The following is a 21696-nucleotide window of genomic DNA, read 5'->3' as shown; positions in this document are numbered from 1 at the left end:
CTTTAAGGCTGCATTTTGCCTTTGATTATTGTTGTGATTTTCTTAAAGTTGAAAATTTCTGTTTTCTTTCCGCGAGGTATTAATTGCTTTTATTCTATGTAATTTAATGGTGACATAATACTTACTCGATTCATTTCCATTATCATTTATTGTTATTATATTATTAAATATTTCACCAAGTCTTTTATTATTTTCAGTAGGGCCTGACCTGACCTCGTCACTACTATACCGAGGCTAGGCTTGGCACTTACTGGGTACCGCTGTGGTGTACTCATAATACACTTCTGCACATCTTTTTGTGCAGGTCCAGGTACTTCCTATCAGACCAGGTATCAGTGAACTAGCTGTACGGGGAGACGTCAAGGTATATCTACCAGCGTCCGCAAACCTCGGAGTCCCCTTCTATCCTTATTATGTTGTTTTCCTTATTCTCTTTAGACTCTGATATATAGAGACACTTAGAATAAATTCTTCGAAGCGTGTGACTTATTTCTACCGGGTTTTGGGAGTTGTAACTATTTGAATCGCGGGTTGATTTATTTTATATGTTGAGATTTGAGTTTCATTTTTGTATTTCACATAATTGATAGGCTTACCTAGGACCCCCCCCCCCCCTCCTTCATATACTTGCAATTTACATTTAGTCATTTAACATAGACCAATGCATTTGTAATCATTTAGGATTTGTACCAATTCCTAATGTGTTATGATAAGACTCTTCGACTTTTATACCTCACTTTGTTTATTTGATCACCTAGCCTAATCACATAATCCACATAATTTAAAGTTCGGTCGGGACCCATAGTTGTGGACCTCGAAGAGTGCCTAACACCTTGTCTTTGAGGTAATTTGAGCCCTTACCTGATCTTTGGTGACACAGACTAGTTAAAACAGAGTTATTTGCAAATAGGTGCACTAACGCACCTTAAAACCCGTTAGGTGGCGATTCTTCTCTTTTAATACCTCATTTAAAAAATTTGTCACATGTCGAGGCCCGCTTTCGTGAGGAAATAGGGCGCGACAGCATGGAGACTCTGCTGGGGATTACGCTTAGGCTCTTACCATAATGAACTTGACTTATGTGGATTACTCTCTTTTTCTTCATTTGTTCTAAAACTGCTGCTACATGCATATCCCTTCCCTTCTTCACCTTTATTTGCTTGAATTTGCTATGACATGCATATCCCTTCCCATATTCGCCTTTATCTATTTAAATCTGCTATGACATGCACATATCTTCCCCATTCACCTTTATAACCACCCTTTATCTCTTTTCATCCTGTCTAAAACTGCTATATCATGTCTTTCCCATCCCTACCTCTTGCTTTATTACATTCCCGCATATATTTTTATGAACTAAACTGACTTCTTCCTTTTGTCTTTCTTCTCTATTCTTTCCATGTTTACTTTTGCCATCCTATTTACTGCTTTCGATCATGCAAATATTTGGCAACGTGTTATTATCTCTGCATAAAGCATGCTCCACCTCATACTCCACTCGTGCCAATTATCAACATAGCGGCGCTTGATGAGCATCTGCACTCATCCAAATATTACCCTTTTTAAATTGCAAAGGCTTATTTGCAGTAGCCTAGTCGATCAGCGGTACAATCGACGGTCCCATGCCTTTCCCTCTCAAGTTGTCCACTTGAGAGTACCAGTCTAGACCATTCTAGAAACCCTACTCCAACTTGATATGTACATGCATCATGCTAAACCTAGTATGGGCTGGAGCATTATCAACGTAACAACCCGCTAAGATAAACCTTGTCCAAAGTCCGTCGGGATTTCCACAATCCCAATGGACAATATCATATTATCTGAATTACTTGGAGAAAATACGCCAACGTGTTGATCATTATTGCATAAGTGGTCAAATCTGGAGGGGGAAAGGGCTAACCTTTGTTGGCTTGCAAAAAATGATGCATGAAGTCCCCAGGTTCGGACTGGTGGAAAGACTTTGCACCTTGCATCAAGAATCATGTGAAAAGAGTATTGGGTTACCTGCCATCCTTGCTAAATATTCGACCAAATAGGGCACTGATTTAGGCCGCTACCATGTTTTGGGACGAGAAAAGAGTCGTTTTTCGATTAGTCAATATAGAAATGACTCATCTCCTAGAAGAAATAAGAGGCTTCGCTAAGTTGCCATGGGATAGTCCAGGATTATTGGTACCAGAGAATCGCACTCCTCGCGGGTTTCTAAAGATGTTGGGTTTTAAGAAAAATGACGAGCTGCTCTATTTAAATAAGTTATACATCCCTTTTGAATTTTTTTATGAGCGTTACGGGCATAGCAAGTCATATCATCTTCATCATGAGGAACTTTCCATTAATTCCTTAGGTTGGATGCACTGCCGGGTTTATATGTTCATCGTCTTCTTCTTGGGGTTGTTGATATTTCCAATGAAAGGGGGAAGGATTCATACTCGCTTAGCCATGGTCGCCAGGACTTTGATGGAGGGAATCAAAGGACAAACTTATACTATCGTCCCTATGATCTTAGCCGAGATGTACCGCGCTCTAGATCGGTGCAAGCAAGGATTTGGACACTTTGAGGGTTGTTATCTGTAACTATAAGTCTGGTTGCTGGAACACTTTCAGAGATGATAATATCGTCAAGAGCTTCTGCGACGGCCGTTGAATGATTACATAGCTTACCATCACCCAAAGAAAATGACGTTTATCCCAGACAGGTTTGCACAACCGGGAAATGCTATAAGTTGGGTGCGTTTTTTCAGCAATCTGACGGATGAGCAGGTACATTGGATGTTCAAGTGGTTTTCTAGCAGTGAGTTCATCATCGGGTCAAGAGGGACTGCTCATATGGTACTAATCGGGTTGCGAGGCATCTATCCTTATGCTCCCATAAGGGTAATGAGGCAAGCGGGGAGAAAACAAGTCATACCTCAGGTTTCCAACATGGTCCGGTACAAGGCAGATTTCAAAGGAGAAGTCATTCCATTCAAGTTCAAGGCACAACATATGTGGAACCAAAAGGTCATTGTGGAAAAAGAAACCATTAAGCCAGACAGGTACCACACCGGACATATGTACTACTATCTATCATGGTTGGAGGATGACGTAGCGGGAGACATCCAACCGAGAGTCAATTTGAAGGATAGGTTCATAGATGAAGTAGCTGAAGCACAGGTTAAGTATAGAAGGCTACGCAAAAGGGTGTCGAGTCTGAAGATAAACATCCGGAATATGACAAAGTGAACATGGAAGCGATAAAGGAATGGAAGGATATTGCCACTAAGTCAATAGAAAGATTGGAATACTTGGAACAAGGATTGATGGAGCTCGAGGGAAAGATGAGAAAGAGACTCTCATATTGTCAAGGAACGGATGACGGTGAAGGAGGACATCTAGCAAAATCCTACTTACTGTTGGATATGCGCGATCTGGGAAACCTGATTGATGGGGTCAAAAGAGCTAAGCACAGAGATTAGGAAATGATGTTCTTTACAGCTTTCTAGCTTAACTTTAGATTTCGATTGTAATAAGGCTAAATACCATTAATAATTTTATTATTGTCGATTTAGTAAAGGTTTGACTCATTTTGGCATTAATGAAATGACGCAAATGTTGGCATCAATTTTCTCCAAGTCTACGTGTCGCTTAGGCCTACCTCGGGCACAATGAGGTCACCAAATTAGGATGCGAATTATTGCATGACTTTGTAAAACATGTTTTAATATCGCAAACACTCTTTTAATATTCCTTACTAACTCGGTTACCTTTTCCTATTTCTTTTCTTTTTATTATTCCCATTCCCAAAGGTTGGTTCGTGTATACTGGCATCATCAATATATCACACTAGATCCAGAGGTCCTCCACCTCCTCCTCCACCAAGAGATCCTAAAGGCAAAAGCAAAGGGAAAGGGAAAATGCATGAATTGAGTGGTATCAGGAAATACAATGCTACCATAGCGAAAAACGTTGAAACTTCAGATGGCCGAAGTACTCCGGCACAGAATGAATTGATCTTACGTCTGGAACAGAAAATCCTAGAACTACAAGGCGAGCTTGAGCAGGTCCGAAATTTGGCAAACCTCTCCCTCACTCTCAATGTCCCCGAAATTAACCAGCAAAACATGACAACCTAGAACCAAACACCTCCGCAAAACATAAAACCACCACTAAATCCTCCTGCACCACACCAGTATCCCGCACCTCCCCAGAGCCTTAACCTGCCACCAGTACCAACTCCTAAATAACACCATCATCATCCAAATCAATACCCACAAACCACTACTTATCAGAATGCGCCACAACCTACTCCCGATCCCCAAAACTCAACCAATGACTACCCTTATACCTTAGTTCCAGGAATCCATCAAACAAATCCGATATATGTGGAAACTTTACCTCACACCCCGCAGCAAACCCTATACATACCTGAATCAACTGAGAAGGACCTACTCATTAAGAACATGGCGGAGAAACTCAAGAAGCTCACTGGTAGAGTTCAGAGTGTTGAGGGTGGTAAAGGTGTTGAAGGTCTAAACTATGAGGACATGTGTATTCATCCGGATGTGGAATTGTCGGAGGATTACAAACCTCCCAAGTTTAAAATGTTCGATGGAACTGGTGATCCGAAAGTGCATCTGAGAACATATTGTGACAAGCTTGTAGGAGTAGGCAAGAATGAACAGATACGCATAAAACTATTCATGCAGAGCCTCACAGGAGACGCCTTGTCTTGGTATATCAGTCAAAATCCAAAGAAGTGGGTTAGTTGGGTGAGTATGGCGTCACACTTCATTGATAGATTCAGGTTCAACGCAGAAAATGCGCCAAATGTTTTCTACATTCAAAACCTCAAGAAGAAGCCGACAGAAACCTTCCGTGAGTATGCTACTCATTGGAGATTAGAAGCCACAAAAGTAAGGCCAGCACTTGAAGAAGAACAAACGAACAAGTTCTTTATCAGGGCTTAAGACCCGCAGTATTACGAAAGGTTAATGGTTATTGAAAATCACAAATTTTCCGATATCATCAAGCTAGGAAAAAGAATATAAGAAGGAAATAAGAATGGGATGGTGACAAATTTCGAGGCACTGCAGGCCACGAACAAAGCCTTGCAATCAAGAGGCATTTCGAAGAAGAAATAAATAGGTGTCGTGATAGTGGCCCAGGGTCCTAAGTCTCATCTCACATACCAAACACCTCCACCCACATACCAACCTTCACCCCCCAGATACCAACAACCTGCTACCACCTTCCATGCCTATAATACTCAATCTGCATATTACCATTCACCACCACCCGCCCACCAAAACTACCAGAAGCCACGACCAAATTTTGACCGCAGACCACCAAGACAATACACCCCAATTATTGAACCCATAGACCAATTGTATGAGAGACTAAAGGTCGTTGGTTATGTTACTCCCATCCCTGCTGTTGTTATGGAGAATTCCTCCCAGTAGATCAATACCAACAAAACATGTGCCTATCATTCAGGCATGAAGGGTCATACCATCGATGAATGCCGCATACTAAAAGACAAGATTCAGACACTGATCGATACTAAGGTCATACAGGCAAAGGAGGCTGCACCAAATATCCGTAATAATCCTCTCCTGGATCACAGAGGTGAGGGAGTAAATGTGATATAGACTGACGAAAAATGGGATCAGGAGGGGTCTATCGGACTCATTCGAGAGGGAGAGGATCCTAAAACATCTCGAGTCACCCTCACACCAGTTGTGGTACAAACCCAGGTGCCATTTGAAGTTGAGGTATCTACACCCTTCACTGTGATGGTAGCTCCCACGCCATCCTACAAGTCTGATACCATCCCATAGGACTATGTTGTGGAATCAAGGAGAAAGGGAAAAGCAAAAATGGAGGAAACATGTGCAGCACAAGGTATGACTAGAACTGGCAGAGTTTATACACCTGAGAACCTGGGGGAACAAGCAAGAAGGCTGCATCTAAGCCGCATGTTGTCGAGACTAGCACTGATGATCTTTGGAGAAAGGTACAAGCGAGAGAGTACTCTATTGTTGACCACTTGAACAAAACCCCCGCTCAGATATCCATCTTCTCGCTGCAAAACTCGGACGCACACAGGAATGCTTTAATGAAGGTGTTAAGTGAAGCTTATTTACCCACCAAATCACTTTTCATGAAGATGAACTACCACCAGAAGGGCTGAGTCACAACAGACCATTACACATCATGGTGCAATTTGAGGATAAGTTCATCGCCAAGGTCCTGATAAGTGGAGGTTCAAGGCTCAACATATGCCCATTGACTACCCTGAAGAGACTGGGTAAAGGCATGCACGAGATACGGATGGGAAGTATGAATGTGAAGGCGTTTGATAGATCTCTGAGAGCCACCATTGGAGAAATCAACCTCAGTCTATAGATGGGCCCGACTTGATTTGATGTCGAGTTCCAAGTGCTAGACATATCTGTTACCTACAATCTATTGTTGGGACGACCCTGGATACATAAAGGAAGTAACCCCATCTACACCAATCAAACTGTGCCGGTCATCGAAAACAGAAAAAAGCTGGGTGGAGAAACATACCATCGCATTGAACGAGTTAACAATATAAAAAGTATACTGCTATGGACGGGGTACGAACCCGGCAAGGGCCTCGGCAAAAATCTTCAAGGGATCACTAAACCCGTACAACCACAGCGTCATGGCATGACTTTTGGACTCATATATGAATACACGTGGCAGGAATACCAGGATTGGTCACCACCATGGCATGCTCCTTATTATCCACTGGAACAACCGGTACCATCTCTACACTAGACATTCCATCAAGCTGACATGATGTAAGGTTCTAAGGAAGATGAAGATTTAGCTGGCATGAGGAAGCTGTTTCTAGATGAAGAAGATATGTACTGCAGTGCAATAGTTGAGGAGGAGGAGGAGGAGGATGAAGACCCTACCATTCAAACCATGGAGAAAGGAGTTGTTCTCAAAAACTAGACCGCTACACCATCCTGGGCCCGTCGAGTTCCTGTGTAGCCTGGCAAAATATGCATGAATTACTTTTTTTTAAAAATAGTTTTGAGCATTTGAGACATTTTTCAGTATTTTGTTTTGAAATAATTGCTCGAGCCATCGAGCTGCACTTGTTGACATTTTTAAGATTTTATTAATGCGTTACCGATTTTCGTATTTATTATTATTTTTACATTTTTCTTTTCATCATTATTATTACCTATCCCGATGAACCTGCGACTGTGATATGTAATGAGACAACGCAACATAAGGACAGTGATTTAGAGGATCTGAAAGATGATATAATACCTGAGGAAATTGTCAGAGAAGTAGAAAACTTTGAAAATAAACCAAAGTCTAATTTGAAGGAAACTGAGACCATTAACTTAGGGGACTCCGAAACGGTCAAGGAAATACGTATAAGCATTCATCTATCACCGTCAGAGAAGGAAGAGTACATCAGATTCCTAAAAGTGTATGAAGATATATTTGCATGATCCTACGACGATATGACTGGTTTAAGCACATCCATAGTGGCCCACAAGCTACCCACTAATCTCATATGTCCACCGGTAAAGTAAAAGCACAGAAAGTTCAAGCCAGATATGAGTTTGAAGATAAAATAAGAGGTCACCAAGCAAATCAAAGCCAAGGTTCTGCAAGTGGTCGAATATCTAACTTGGTTGGCCAACATTGTGTCGGTTTCGAAGAAAGATGGGAAAGTTAGAGTATGTGTCGATTACCGATATCTGAACAGAGCAAGTCCCAAAGATGATTTCCTGTTGCCCAACATACACATACTGATTGATAATTGTGCCAAGCATCAGCTCCAATCCTTTGTGGCTTGCTTCGCAAGATACCATCAGATTTGGATGGATGAAGAGGATGCCGAAAAGACAACCTTCATCATACCATGAGGGATATACTGTTACAAAATGATGCCATTTGGTCTGAAGAACGTTGGAGCCGCCTACATGAGAGCCATGACAACCATCTTCCACGACATGATACACAAGGAAATAGAGGTGTACGTGGATGACGTTATCATCAAATCTAAAAGGAGTTTGGATCAGATAGCATATTTGAAGAAATTTTTCGACCGACTTCGAAAATACAATTTGAAGTTGAACCCTGCAAAATGTGCCTTCGGAGTCCTTGCTGGAAAGTTGTTAGGATTCATCGTCAGTCGCCGAGGGATTGAATTAGACCCATCAAAAGTCAAAACTATCCAAGACTTGCCACCTTCGAAGAATAAGAAAGATGTGATGAGTTTTTTAGGGCGCCTCAATTACATCAGCCGCTTCATAGCACAATCAACAGTGATATGTGAGCCAATCTTCAGAATGCTGAGGAAAGATGTTGCAACAAGCTGGACTGAAGAATGCCAGAAAGCCTTCGACAAAATCAAAGAGTATTTATCTAAATCGCCCGTTCTGGTCCCACAAGAACCAGGAAGACCTCTGCTGCTTTATTTGTCCGTATTAGATGGGGCTTTTGGTTGTGTTTTGGGACAACATGATGAAACTAGAAGAAAGAAGCAAGCGATATATTATCTAAGCAAGAAATTCACGCCTTATGAAGCCCGGTACTCTTTGCTGGAATGCACCTACTGTTCTTTGACATGGATAGCTCATAAGTTGAGGCATTATTTCTATGCATACACTACATATCTCATATCAAGGATGGATCCGCTAAAATACACCTTTCAGAAACTCATGCCTATGGGTAAGTTAGCAAAATGGCAAATATTGTTGAGTGATTTCGATATCGTCTATGTAACTCAAAAGGCAGTCAAGGAGAAATCATTGGCGGATCATCTACAGAAAATCCCATAGACAGAGAATACGAACCATTGAAAACGCATTTTCTCGACGAGGAAGTGTCATTTGTAGGAGAAGATATCACTGAGGCATATGATGGTTGGAGGATGTTCTTCGACGGAGCAGTAAACTTCAAAGGAGTATGTATCAGAGTTGTCTTAGTATCAGAAACCGGCCAACACTATCTGGTATCCGCAAAACTTAGATTTTCATGCACCAATAATATGGCAGAGTATGAGGCATGCATCTTGGGACTCAAGTTGGCCATTGACATGAACTTTCAGGAGTTACTGGTAATCTGAGATTCAAATCTTTTGGTATACCAGGTTCTAGGAGAATGGGCTATGAAGAACACTAAAATATTGCCGTATTTGCACTGTGTACAAGAGCTGATCAAGAGGTTCACAAAGATAGAATTCAAATATGTTCCGAGGATCCAGAATGAGTTTGCAGATGCGTTAGCCACTTTGTCTTCCATGATACAACACCAAGACAAGAATTTCATTGATCCTATCCCAATAGGAATTCATAAGCAGCCAGCTTATTGTGCTCATGTTGAAGAAGAGATTGACGGAAATCCGTGGTTCCACGATATCAAGAAGTACCTAGAAAAGGGAGAATACCCAGAGACTGCTACCCATACGCAGAAGCGCGCGCTTTGAAGATTAGCCAACCATTTCTTTCAAAGCGGAGGAATTTTGTATAGAAGGACTCCTGACCTGGGATTACTACAATGTGTCAATGCCAAGGAGGCAACCAGATTTCTCGAGGAAATACATTCTGAAACCTTCGGACCACACATCAATGGTTTTATCTTAGCCAAGAAGATACTTAGAGCAGGGTATTTCTGGATGACTATGGAAACAGACGGCATCAAATATGTTCAGAAGTGTCATCAATGTCAGATACATGCTGACATGATACGAGTACCACCCAATAAACTCAATGCAACAAGTTCACCCAGGACTTTCTCCGCTTAGGGTACGGATGTCATCGGCCCGATAGAACCCGCTGCTTCAAACGGGCACAGGTTCATTCTGGTGGTCATAGACTACTTCACAAAATGGGTTGAAGCTGTATCTTATAAAGTTGTAACAAAGAAGGTTGTAGCGGATTTTGTTCGGGACCGCATTGTTTGTCGATTTAGAGTACCATAGTCAATCATTACTGACAATGAAGCCAATCTCAACAGCAATTTGATGAAACCATGTGTGAAACATTCAAGATCAAGCATAGGAACTCCATAGCATACAGGACATAAATGAACGAAGCCGTAGAAGCTGTCAACAAGAACATCAAGAAGATATTTAGTAAAATGGTGGGCAATTACAAACAATGGCACGAGAAGCTGCCATTTGCTTTACTTGGATATCGTACCACAGTTCGCACATCAACTAGGGCAACTCCCTACCTACTGGTTTATGGTACTGAAGACGTTATTCCAGCCAAAGTGGAAATTCCTTCTTTAAGAATCATACAAGAAGCTGAGCTCAGCGATGTGGAATGGGTACGAAGACGGTATGAACAACTAGCTCTCATTGATAGGAAAAGAATGAATGTGGTATGTCACGATCAACTCTTCCAGAGTAGAATGGCAAGATATTTCAACAAAAAGGTCAGGTCAAAGCAATTCACATCGGGGCAATTGGTGCTAAAGCGAATCTTCCCGCACCAAGATGAAACCAAGGGGAAGTTCGCACCCAACTGGCAGGGCCCTTACATGGTTCACCGGGTGTTGACAGGAGGAGCACTTATACTTGAAGAAATGGACAGAGAAATTTGGCTGAAACCTATCAATTCAGACGTAGTCAAGAGATACTATGTTTAAGATTGTTTGCATTTTCTCTATTTGATGTAACTGAACTACGCTTGATCTGATTCCCGTTTAAGAGGGGATACGTAGGTAGCCCTATGGGTTCGGTCACATCATATTAAAATATTCATTCCCCTCCCCCCCCCCCTCCCCATGATCAGAAATTGGGGCAAGATCTCGAGTTCATCCGATTTCATTAAGTTTGGAACAACCGAGGAATGTGTTGCCAGAAGTATGCATTTAAACTGGGGCAGAATTTTGAGAAGGATCCTCAAAATCCCGAGTCAAGGAGGTTGCAATATCTCAAAAGCATGTCATAATCATCAATTTAACAAATCATCTTCTCTCATGCATTATCACATATTTCAAACAACTACATTTTTATAAGCAATTCATCACAAATGCATATTTTTCGAAAATTTTATAGCAGCCAGACGTTACCCAGGGTGACTCAAGCAAGACCTCAAGACAGGAGTAAAGGCGAAGCAAGGAATCAAGAGAACGAATCAACCCCCCTCCCCCTCCCCCACCCTCCAGCAAAACTCACAATTTTTCTTTCGATGCAGGCACAATGAACACAACAGGAATATTCGCAAATACATACATACAGCAAAATCACTATCTTAATAACGACAAAGTTGCCAAACGCAAACACATCAAGCTACGAATTACTTTACTATCTCGTAGCTATTCATTGCTCTTCTTGCATGAGATTAAGAACTATCTCCATTCTGTGCATAAGGCTAAGCATTGCCTTTCTTCGCCTGAGACCAAACACTGTCTCCATTCCTTGCATGAGGCTAAGCATTACCTCCATTATTGCATAAGGCTAAGCATTGCCTTTCCTTTCCAGAGACTAAGCATTGTCTCCACTCCTTGCATGAGGCTAAGCATTGCCTCCACTTGCTAGAGACTAAGCATTGTCTCCACTCCTAGCATGAAGCTAAGCATTGCATTTCCTTGCCAGAGACTAAGCATTGTCTCCTTTCCTCGTATGAGGCTAAGCATTGCCTCCATTATTGCATAAATATAAGCATTGCCTTTCCTTGCCAAAGACTAAGCATTGTCTCCTTTTCTCGTATGAGGCTAAGCATCGCCTCCATTATTGCATAAGGCTAAGCATTGCCTATCCTTGCCAGAGATTGAGCACTGTCTCCTTTCCTTGCATGAGACTAAGCATTGTCTCCACTCTTTGCATAAGGCTAAACACTGCCCTTATCTTGCATAAGGCTAAAACACTGGCTTCTTTTGAGACTAAGCACTGTCTCCATTCCTTGCATGAGGCTAAATATTGCCTTCATTATTGCATTAGGCTAAACATTGTATCTTTTTGCATGAGACTAAACACTGTCTCCGCTACACTGCATAAGGTTAAGCATTATCTCCCTTCTTCGTATAGGGCTAAGCATTGCTCTTATCTCATGCAAGACTAAGCCTTGTCTTGTCTCGTCCTTGGATATGACTAAGCATCACATGTTTCCTCTATCAAACGATCGACATCGCCATATATTTGCATTTCATGGGCTGAAACATCGCCACATTGTCTGAAGGCGTCATAGTCCGAAGGCACCATCCTCATTGCCTGAAGACACCATTCCATGGCCTGAGGATCTCTCGATGCCGCACATCATTATTCAAAGGCGTCATAGTCCAGAGGCACCATCCTCATGGTCCGAGGACACCATTTCATAGCCTGCAAATCCCTTATCACACGCGTCATGCCCCAGGACATCATGGTCTAAGGACATCATCCTCATCATCCAAAGACAACCTTCATGGTCCGAAGGGAATTTGCATCATATTTAAATTTTTGCAATAACCCATATATATTTGCATGCACCGTGTTTTGAGTGTTGCATGTAACTTGGGATAATCGTTTTGCAAACAGGAGCAATCTTCGCTCCGGTTTCCGATCACAACGTTCACATCCTTTGACTACCTCAAATGTAACCGACTACCAGTAATCGACTACCTTTTTACTCTATGACCGTTCAAATATTTGCCTTGTGATATGCCCGTAACGACCAAATTCACATTCATGACTCCACCTAAAATTATTTGTTGCCTACGATACTATCCTACCCAAAAGAACCTTTTCGAAACATACAACCACTCTTGTAACAACTCCATAGGTTTCGTTCACTGTTGGATCCAAAACTATACACGGCTTGATTTTCGTAACACCAGGGATATGTAGGCAACTCAAGAACCAGGGTTCAGCCCCTATCTTTTTCCAAAACACATCACTCCTCACTCACTTCGGACAAAATTGGTCATCATTTTCTTTATCCGACAACTCTTTCATCATTCCCGGGTAAAGAAGGGCACTTGTTGATACTCAATTTTGCCCTCATATTTTTCAAATAGTATATATACTTTCAAAATATCGTTTGCATCATTACTTAATTTACAAAGAGTTATACAAGTATTTTCTATAATGTTTCATAATTGGTAGAGCTTTAAAATCAATTTTTCTTGCATTTAAATTACTTGATATGTATTAATTACCCCTTAAATTATTTTATGATAATTTAACCATCCAAATCTATTATTTACATCCACATATATGCTTCACAATATTTTTATATAATTATATTGGCTATTCACACAATTTTGCAATAATAGCCTATATGTTATGCATAATTATATTTTTTACATTATTCGTGCCAAATAGCATTTTTATATTTTTATAATGTTAAGTTATCATTTTTGTAGAATCTTACTACTTAAATAATATTTTATTATTTTTAATTAATTTTTATAATTTTATTTTAATGAATTTCGTGTGTTTTAAATTATAGCCCAATATAGGGCTAATTTTCGAACCAATTAAAGTCCAAAACACCTAGCACATTCCGTTTAACCTTTCAGAAGCCCAAACCAAACCACCTCATCATCTAACCCGGTCGCGACCCTTCTCACGACCCGCCCCGCTTCCCCTTTAATCCTGGCCGTTAATCTTAAATGATCAACGGCCCACAACAACCTTTGCTCTTTCCTTATAACCCTCGCCCTAAACCCTAGAGACAAATTTCTCATTCTGCTCCCCCTTGAATCTCTCAAACCTTCCCCTTTTCTCTGAAACCCTAATAGTCGCCTCCCTTAACTTTCTCCGATTCCTACCCCAAAATGAAATCAATCGATGATTCACTTACCTTATATGTTCTGTCATCTGGTTACTTGCACGATTTTGGCATCGCCTAGTGCTTGCCTATTTTTGTCAAATACCAGGCCTTGGGTTATGAACAACCGTCCTCAATCTTCAAGACTTAGACAGTATTTCGTCTATATACACTCACCACCGGGTTGTATGGGTCCGATTTACCAAAATTCTTGTTCAATCTTTGATTTTCGTCGAACTACGATTTGAAATTTATATTTGTTTTTCTTTACTGGTTCTATTATCGACTGCATGTGATTTCCTTTCCTTATTTTGTGTGTGATTAAATATTTTCCATGTTTACTCGCTTGATTCCACCACTATACAAGCCCCTCCCCTAATCCCCTTTAAGGGATGGGAATCACTGTTATTCTTTCATACTCTCATTCACTCGATACTATTCTAAATCTATTGCTCTTGGCCGGCTAAAAGCCAAGGCCATCGGAATCTTCTCTATTAACCTCTCTATTAAGTTACATGACCTCTAGTATCGAACATGAATGGTTTCAACATGCGTAGTAGACTTTCACTCTGCATATTTGATTCAAATAGTTTCTGGCCCTCTTAAGTTTTACCTTACTGACCATATTCATACTAGCCTGAATGTCATGTCCTGTGCTTACACTTATGTCTTAATGTGATGTTTTGTGCTTGTTATAAGTTCATACTTGTGCCTTAATGTCATGTTTTCTCAGATTCTACTTTAATGAATCTCTTCCTCTTGAACCCTTTAAGAATAATCTATTATTTCCTGCAAACTGATTCCTAGTTCTCCTATGTTATAGCACTATTTCACTATATAACCAAACTTGTTTATCTGCCATTCGTAACTCTAGTAGTTATGTTCTTTGATCTATCAATCATGTACTCTTAGCATTGCTTCTAGGATAAATGTCAATGTGTAGTTTTCTCTCATATGGGATCGGCTGATATGAATCCTAATATTTGCTTGTCCCGTTGATCTATAATTGACATGTTCTTTTACCTACCATGAGTTCTTTAGAGTCTTTGTGCTATAGTAATGCCCATCATGTTAGGTCTCGTGTTCAACTAAGTGATATGCTGCCAACTATTCTTAACCATGTCCATTAGCCTGTTGCTATGTTGTTGATGACCATACTCTCATCAGGCTCTCATGTTAAAACCTTCATGTGAAAACTACCTCTCACTTGTTCATGTCTATGAATTTTCTAGATTCTCAAGTTAATTGTCTGAAATCCTTTGGGCTAATTGTAGACTATGCTTCATTTTAAAATTATATTTGAAGTAGTTTGTTAGCTTATGATGTTCAATCCTGTCACTTTAAAACCTAGCATGAGCCCATTTTATGTATGTCTTCTCTATTTTCCAAAGTGTCATGTGATCCTGCTTATATGTTTTGGTTAGAACTGTTTGTTACTTACAGCTTTCAGAATTAAGTGTGAAAAAGTGTTTAATGAATTCCCTGAGTAGTTGTCACTTGCATGGTTAAGTCTTGCATCAGTAGGTAAGTCATGCATCTTGGGCCTAGTATTGGGCCATACATGTTGTTGGATCTATGTGCTGAATTCAGGCATCTTCTATTGTTCTGCTAAGCCTAGGGCTTGGGCCTGTTGGTCATGTGAAGAGTGAGGATTGTTGAAGGCCCAGCTAGTGTTGGGTTATTTTGTTTGGGTCTATTTCTAGACTTGTAGTTATTCTTTATGTAATGTTTGTAGGTGTATTCATTATCTGGTTCTGTAATAATTTGTAAACTAAACAATTAGGGAATTAGTAAAAAAGGGAAATGGGTATGATTTATTCTTGCATAAAGGGTAGAGAACATATCTATATGGTCTATGTGCTCTATTTGTTGTTTTATTTAGCATGTTTTATTTTTGCAAACTCATAGACATCATGCCTATAAGAGTCACGTACACACTTCACTTAACTTGTCAAAATATATTAGTTCTAGTATTTGTCATACTTGTTCCCATGTCTACAATTCAACACTTTTAGATAACATGTCTATATGGCGCAGCAATGCAATATTTTTACTTACCTAGATACCATGCCTATAGGACATTAACGTCTGCCTAAGAAGCATATTTATAAAATCAGCACTAGTAATCTGGTAATTCATATCGCTTCACTGCCTCATCGCGTAAACAATTAGAAATCATGCCTATAGGACTTGCGATACTTTAACTGGCCTATACGCTGCAGTATTGTCTGGATAATATTAATCAAACTCACATAGGAATCATGCTTATAGGAGTTAACAACCCAAAATATGTTTTAATTCTGAAATCGTCTACTGCATAACCAGAAATCTGCCTGCATGCATTTGTTGTTATGTGTGGAGGCTAAACTTGGACGTTTAATTGTCTTTACGTGAAGTCCTATCTGTTTTGAATGCCGCTTAGTTTTATAATTTCTTGAGCAACCTAAGTAAAGTCTAGAACCACCCAAATAGTAGGTCCAAAGCCTCCTGGACCATAGGCATGGGACAGGTAGCGCACGCGTAGGGTACGACTTAGAACTGAGTTAGAACGCTTTTAAGTAAACAACTTCAACATAGTAATCGGGTAGCAAGAGATGATAGTTTATGCCCGCTGAATAATATGAGCAACCCCTACCTAAAGGGAGTTGCAAAGTATTATTCATGTTGCACGGGGTGATCCTTTAGGCTAAAACACTTAGGACCCCCCCCCCCCCCCCCCCCCTTCATATACTTGCCATTTATATTTAGCCATTTAACATACACCAATGCATTTGTAATCATTTAGGATTTGTACCAATTCCCAATGTGTTATGATAAAACTCTTCGACTTCTATACCTCCCTTTGTTTATTTGACCATCTAGCCTAATCACGTAATCCACATAGTTTAAAGTTCGGCCGGGACCCACAGTTGTGGACCTCGAAGAGTGCCTAACATCTTATCTTTGAGGTAATTTGATCCCTTACTCAATCTTTAGTGACACAAACTAGTTAAAACCGAGTTGTTTGTAAATAAGTGCCCTAACGGTAAAAATCATTATGTGGTGGCTCTTCTCTTTTAATATCTCATTTAAAAGAGTTGTCACACGTCGAGGCCCTCTTTCGGGAGAAAACAGGGCGCGACAGTAGTTTCATTATTTAAATTAATTTCTTGTAGTTGTATTTATATTATGTAATTATTTTTGGCTAGATTTGGGCCGTTCGGAGTCGAAAAATCGAGGGAAAGACATTCTTATTGACTGATTGAGCTTAGTTTGAGGTAATTGGCTTGTCTAACCTTATGTGGGGAAAATCTACTTAGGATTTGGTACTGTTGTAATAATTTGTGATATGTGAACGTCGTGTACGCGAGGTGACGAGTGCATATACGGGCTAAATATGGAAATTACGGTTCTTGCTGAGTAGTCTTCTTTTAAATTCCTTAACTGAGCTTCCTTAGCATGTGTAGTTGTTATATTTAGCCTAGTATCGCATGTCTACGTGTCTTAACCTTTACTTGAAATTTTTGTGCAACATGCTTAGTTGAATTACTTGCTTCCGTGATCTTGTATTCAGTCTTTAACTGTATGATTCCTTGCTGTAAATCTGTTGTTCCATAGATTATGATTTGTGTATTTACTTTTGGGATTATGAGACGGTACCTCGGGAGATCCCCATGTTTCATATTTACCTTTGGTACTACGAGGCGGTACCTCGGGAGATCCCCTTGTTGTGTATTTACATTTGGGACTACGAGGCGGTACCTCGGGAGATTGCCCTATTGTTCACCTTTATTCGTTGTGTGTTACCTTTCTGTAACTTCTCATTGTTTAAATTCCCCGTCATTTCATTATATTGTTATATCTTCTGCCTTGCTTCCTTTTATTCCAGTAGGGCCCTGACCTGAACTTGTGACTACTCTACTGAGGTTAGGCTTGGCACTTACTAGGTACCGTTGCGGTGTACTCATACTACACTTCTGCACATCTTTTTGTGCAGATCCAGGTTCTTCCTACCAAACCAGATACCAGTGAGTTGGACCGTACGTGGAGACTTCAAGGTATATCTGCCAGCGTACGCAGACCTCAGAGTCCTCCCTCTATCCTTATTGTGTTGTTTTTCTTATTCTCTTTAGACTCTGATGTACAGAGACACTTAGTATTTTCTCTTAGAAGCTTGTGACTTATTTCTACCGAATTTTGGGAGTTGAAATTATTTAAATCGCAGTTCTTGTTTATATTTTATATATTGAGATTTGAGTTCAGTTTTATATTCAGTTATTCCGTAAATTGACAGGCTTACCTAGTCTTAGAGACTAGGTGCCATCACGACATCCTACGGAGGGAAATTGGAGTCAAGACTAGGTGCCATCACGACATCCTACGGAGGAAAATTGGAGTCGTGACATTAACTACATATTTTGCTATTGATTATCCCACGAATATGAACATAGAAATTAAAAAAAATACACGAAGGGCATATCAAAAAATCCAGATTTGAAAATTAAAAAAAAGTAGACGCAAACGTGATATATGCTGTAGTTTATCACACAGAAACATATCTGAGGATACATATGTTTGGTGCACAAATTCTTCAACCGAGTTTTGGTATTGATTATCCCATGAATACACACATGCAAATTAAAAGACAGTTACCAAAACAAATTATAAGACAATAACAGATTTTTAATACCTTTTCATTTTATAGAACATATTTTATCGAAAAAGTAGCGTCTAAATTGTAACGATCTGGTTTTTCCAAAATATTGCATTCTTGAAATTGCAGAAACCGTATGTTTTCTTGAACTTTTTATAGCAGTTAGAAGATTTGAGTTTAAGAACACTATCAATGGGAGAAATAGAAGTTGGGCGGCAGTTTGGTTTGGGAAAGTGGGTTTAAAATATGTAATTTTTTTATTTTTAAACAATAATTTAAAACAAATTTCTTTTTTTTAAAGTTAAGGAGTACGTATGATTTAAAATTAGTTAATGTTTTATAATAATTTAAAACAATTTTCTTTGTTTAAAATTAAAGTGTACGTATGTTTTAAAATTAGTTAATGTTTTATAATTAAAGAAATATGGAATTTGAAGTAGCTCTTTTCGCTAGAATGTTTTTACGGTCTTCATGGTTCAAAAATAGATGATCATTTTTTGAAGGGGTTTTTATTTCCAAATAATTTTGAATCAGTTAATTGTGTTAAAATGTATGTTTTACAATAAGTTAATAATTTTTAGAAATAAATAAATCTGAAATTTTGAATTAAATAAAGCTCTTTATAAAAAGTTCGGTCTTCATGGTTCAAACTTAAAGAGTAAAAACGTATTTTTAAAATGTGCAATTTTTCATTTTTAATTTTTTAATAATATTGTAAATCTGATTTATTTTTTTAAAGTTAAAGATTAAAAAATATATATTTAAAATTAGTTAACTTTTTAAAAGTAAATTAACCTGAAATTTGTGAAGGAGTTTTTAGTTTTTAAAAAACAATTATAGTTCTTATTGTTTTGGAGGATTGTCCTAAAGTGCCGAGTGGCATGTTGTTATGATGCCACTTGGCGTAATGATAATGCATTTTCTTCTCCTTTTAATTATAGATAGATAATTTAAAATAAATATCTTTTTTTAAAGTTAAAGAGTACGTATGTTTTAAAATTAGCTAATGTTTTATAATAATTTAAAATAATTTTCTTTTTTTAAAGTTAAAGAGTATGTATGTTTTAAAATTAGTTAATGTTTTATAATTAAAGAAATATGAAATTTGAAGTAATAAAGCTCTTTTCGTTAGGATTGTTTTTACGGTCTTCATGGTTCAAAAATAGATGATCGTTTTTTGAAAGGGTTTTTATTTTCAAATAATTTCGAATCAGTTAATTTTATTAAAATGTATGTTTTAAAATCAGTTAATTTTTTTTAGAAATAAATAAATCTGAAATTTTGAATTAAATAAAGCTCTTTATAAAATGTTCGCTCTTCATTGTTCAAAGTTAAAGAGTAAAAAATGTATTTTTAAAATGTGCAATTTTTAATTTTTTAATAATATTGTAAATCAGATTTATTTTTTTAAATTTAAATATTAAAAAATATATATTTAAAATTAGTTAATTTTTTAAAAATAAATCAACTTGAAATTTGTGAAGGAGTTTTTAGTTTTTTTAAAAAGAATTACAGTTCCTATTGTTTTGGAGGATTGTTCTAAAGTGCCAAGTGGCATATTGTAATGATGCCACTTGGCATAATGATAACGCCTTTTCTTCTCCTTTTAATTATAGATTATAGATTGATAATTTAAAACAAATTTTTATTTTTAAAGTTAAAAAGTACGGATGTTTTAAAATTAGTTAATGTTTTATAATAATTTAAAAAAAAATTCTTTTTTAAAAGTTAAAGATTACGTATGTTTTAAAATTAGTTAATCTTTTATAATTAAAGAAATATGAAATTTGAAGTAAAAAGCTCTTTTCGTTAGAATTGTTTTTACGGTCTCCATGGTTCAAAAATAGATGATCGTTTTTTGAAGGGGTTTTATTTCCAAATAATTTTGAATCAGTTAATTTTGTTAAAATGTATGTTTTCAAATCAGTGAATTGTTTTTAGAAATAAATAAATCTGAAATTTTTAATTAAATAAAGCTTTTTAAAAAAAGTTCGGTCTTCATGGTTCAAAGTTAAAGAGTAAAAAACGTATTTTTAAAATGTGCAATTTTTAATTTTTTAATAAAATTGTAAATCAGATTTATTTTTTTAAAGTTAAAGATTAAAAAATATATATTTAAAGTTAGTTAATGTTTTAAAAATAAAGAAACCTGAAATTTGTCAATGAGTTTTTAGTTTTTAAAAAACAAAATTATAGTTCTTATTATTTTGGAGGATTGTCCTAAAGTGCCAAGTGGTATATTGTGATGATGCCACTTAGCGTAATGATAATGCCTTTTCTTCTCCTTTTAATTATAGATAGATTTGAAGTAATAAAGCTCTTTTCGTTAGAATATTTTTTACGGTCTTCATGGTTCAAAAATAGATGATCGTTTTTTGAAGGGGTTTTTATTTTCAAATAATTTTGAATCAGTTAATTTTGTTAAAATGTATGTTTTAAAATCTGTTAACTTTTTTTAGAAATAAATAAATCTGAAATTTTGAATTAAATAAAGCTCTTTAAAAAAAGTTTGTACTTCATGGTTCAAAGTTAAAGAGTAAAAAATATATTTTTAAAATGTGTAATTTTTAATTTTTAATTTTTTAATAATATTGTAAATCAGATTTATTTTTTTAAAGTTAAAGATTAACAAATGTATATTTAAAATTAGTTAATTTTCTAAAAATAAAAGAAACCTGAAATTTGTGAAGGAGTTTTTAGTTTTTTTAAAAAAAATTATAGTTCCTATTTTTTTTTTTGGAGGATTGTCCTAAAGTACCAAGTGGCATATTGTGATGATGCCACTTGGCATAATGGTAATGCATTTTCTTCTCCTTTTAATTATAGACTAGTATACGTACCCGCACGATGCGCGGATCGATTAAAAAAAAGCGAAAAGAGATATATGTATATTGCAGATTAAATTTAGCGATCGCAATCAAAATAATTAAAATAAAAAATAAGTAGATGAATTTCATCATATTGTCTCTATATTATTATTAGCAAGGACTACCAATCCGAAATGACTTGTTAAAAATGGGCCTAACCGTGAAATATTTGGTCTTGTTTTTTATGTAAAACATTTGTTCCTCGTTATGAGTTAAAAACTTAGCAGCAGAAGAAGAATGTAAAAGTTTAATTTCTTCGTGAAAAATCAGCTAACTCATTTAGCTTTGTTAATATATCCAACAGCTTGCTACTTCCTTTTAATAAGCTACATAACAACAAAAAGAAAATTAAAGAGAGACCAAATATATACTCCTACTAATCCATAAGGACTTAGAGTATGTTCTACATTAGTTGATCAAATAAATCGACCAACTTACTTGAATTATCATTAATAGAGTTTTT

At 37.5% G+C, this 21696-nt stretch overlaps 2 protein-coding genes across 2 annotated transcripts; both read left to right on the top strand.

Moving 5' to 3' along the window:
• Nucleotides 1-4439: 4439 nt before the first annotated feature.
• Nucleotides 4440-4946, top strand: LOC138893127 (uncharacterized). The gene has a single exon (XM_070176897.1). The coding sequence runs from the start codon at nucleotides 4440-4442 to the stop codon at nucleotides 4944-4946; it is 507 nt and encodes a 168-aa protein (XP_070032998.1).
• A 5113-nt stretch (nucleotides 4947-10059) lies between these two features.
• On the top strand, nucleotides 10060-10626 carry LOC138893126 (uncharacterized). The gene has a single exon (XM_070176896.1). It carries the CDS (start codon nucleotides 10060-10062, stop codon nucleotides 10624-10626), a length of 567 nt encoding a protein of 188 aa, XP_070032997.1.
• The last annotated feature ends 11070 nt before the right edge of the window (nucleotides 10627-21696 follow it).

Source organism: Nicotiana tomentosiformis, chromosome 5 (genome assembly GCF_000390325.3).
Source record: "Nicotiana tomentosiformis chromosome 5, ASM39032v3, whole genome shotgun sequence".
In the NCBI taxonomy this organism is placed as follows: Eukaryota; Viridiplantae; Streptophyta; class Magnoliopsida; order Solanales; family Solanaceae; genus Nicotiana; species Nicotiana tomentosiformis.
The sequence above is the reverse complement of the archived record's forward strand: the minus strand, read 5'-3'. Positions and strand labels throughout refer to the sequence as shown.

Excerpts from the sequence above, each read along its gene's own strand:
- LOC138893127 (XM_070176897.1), top strand. The coding sequence starts at position 4,440 with ATGGCGGAGAAACTCAAGAAGCTCACTGGTAGAGTTCAGAGTGTTGAG.
- LOC138893126 (XM_070176896.1), top strand. The coding sequence starts at position 10,060 with ATGAACGAAGCCGTAGAAGCTGTCAACAAGAACATCAAGAAGATATTT.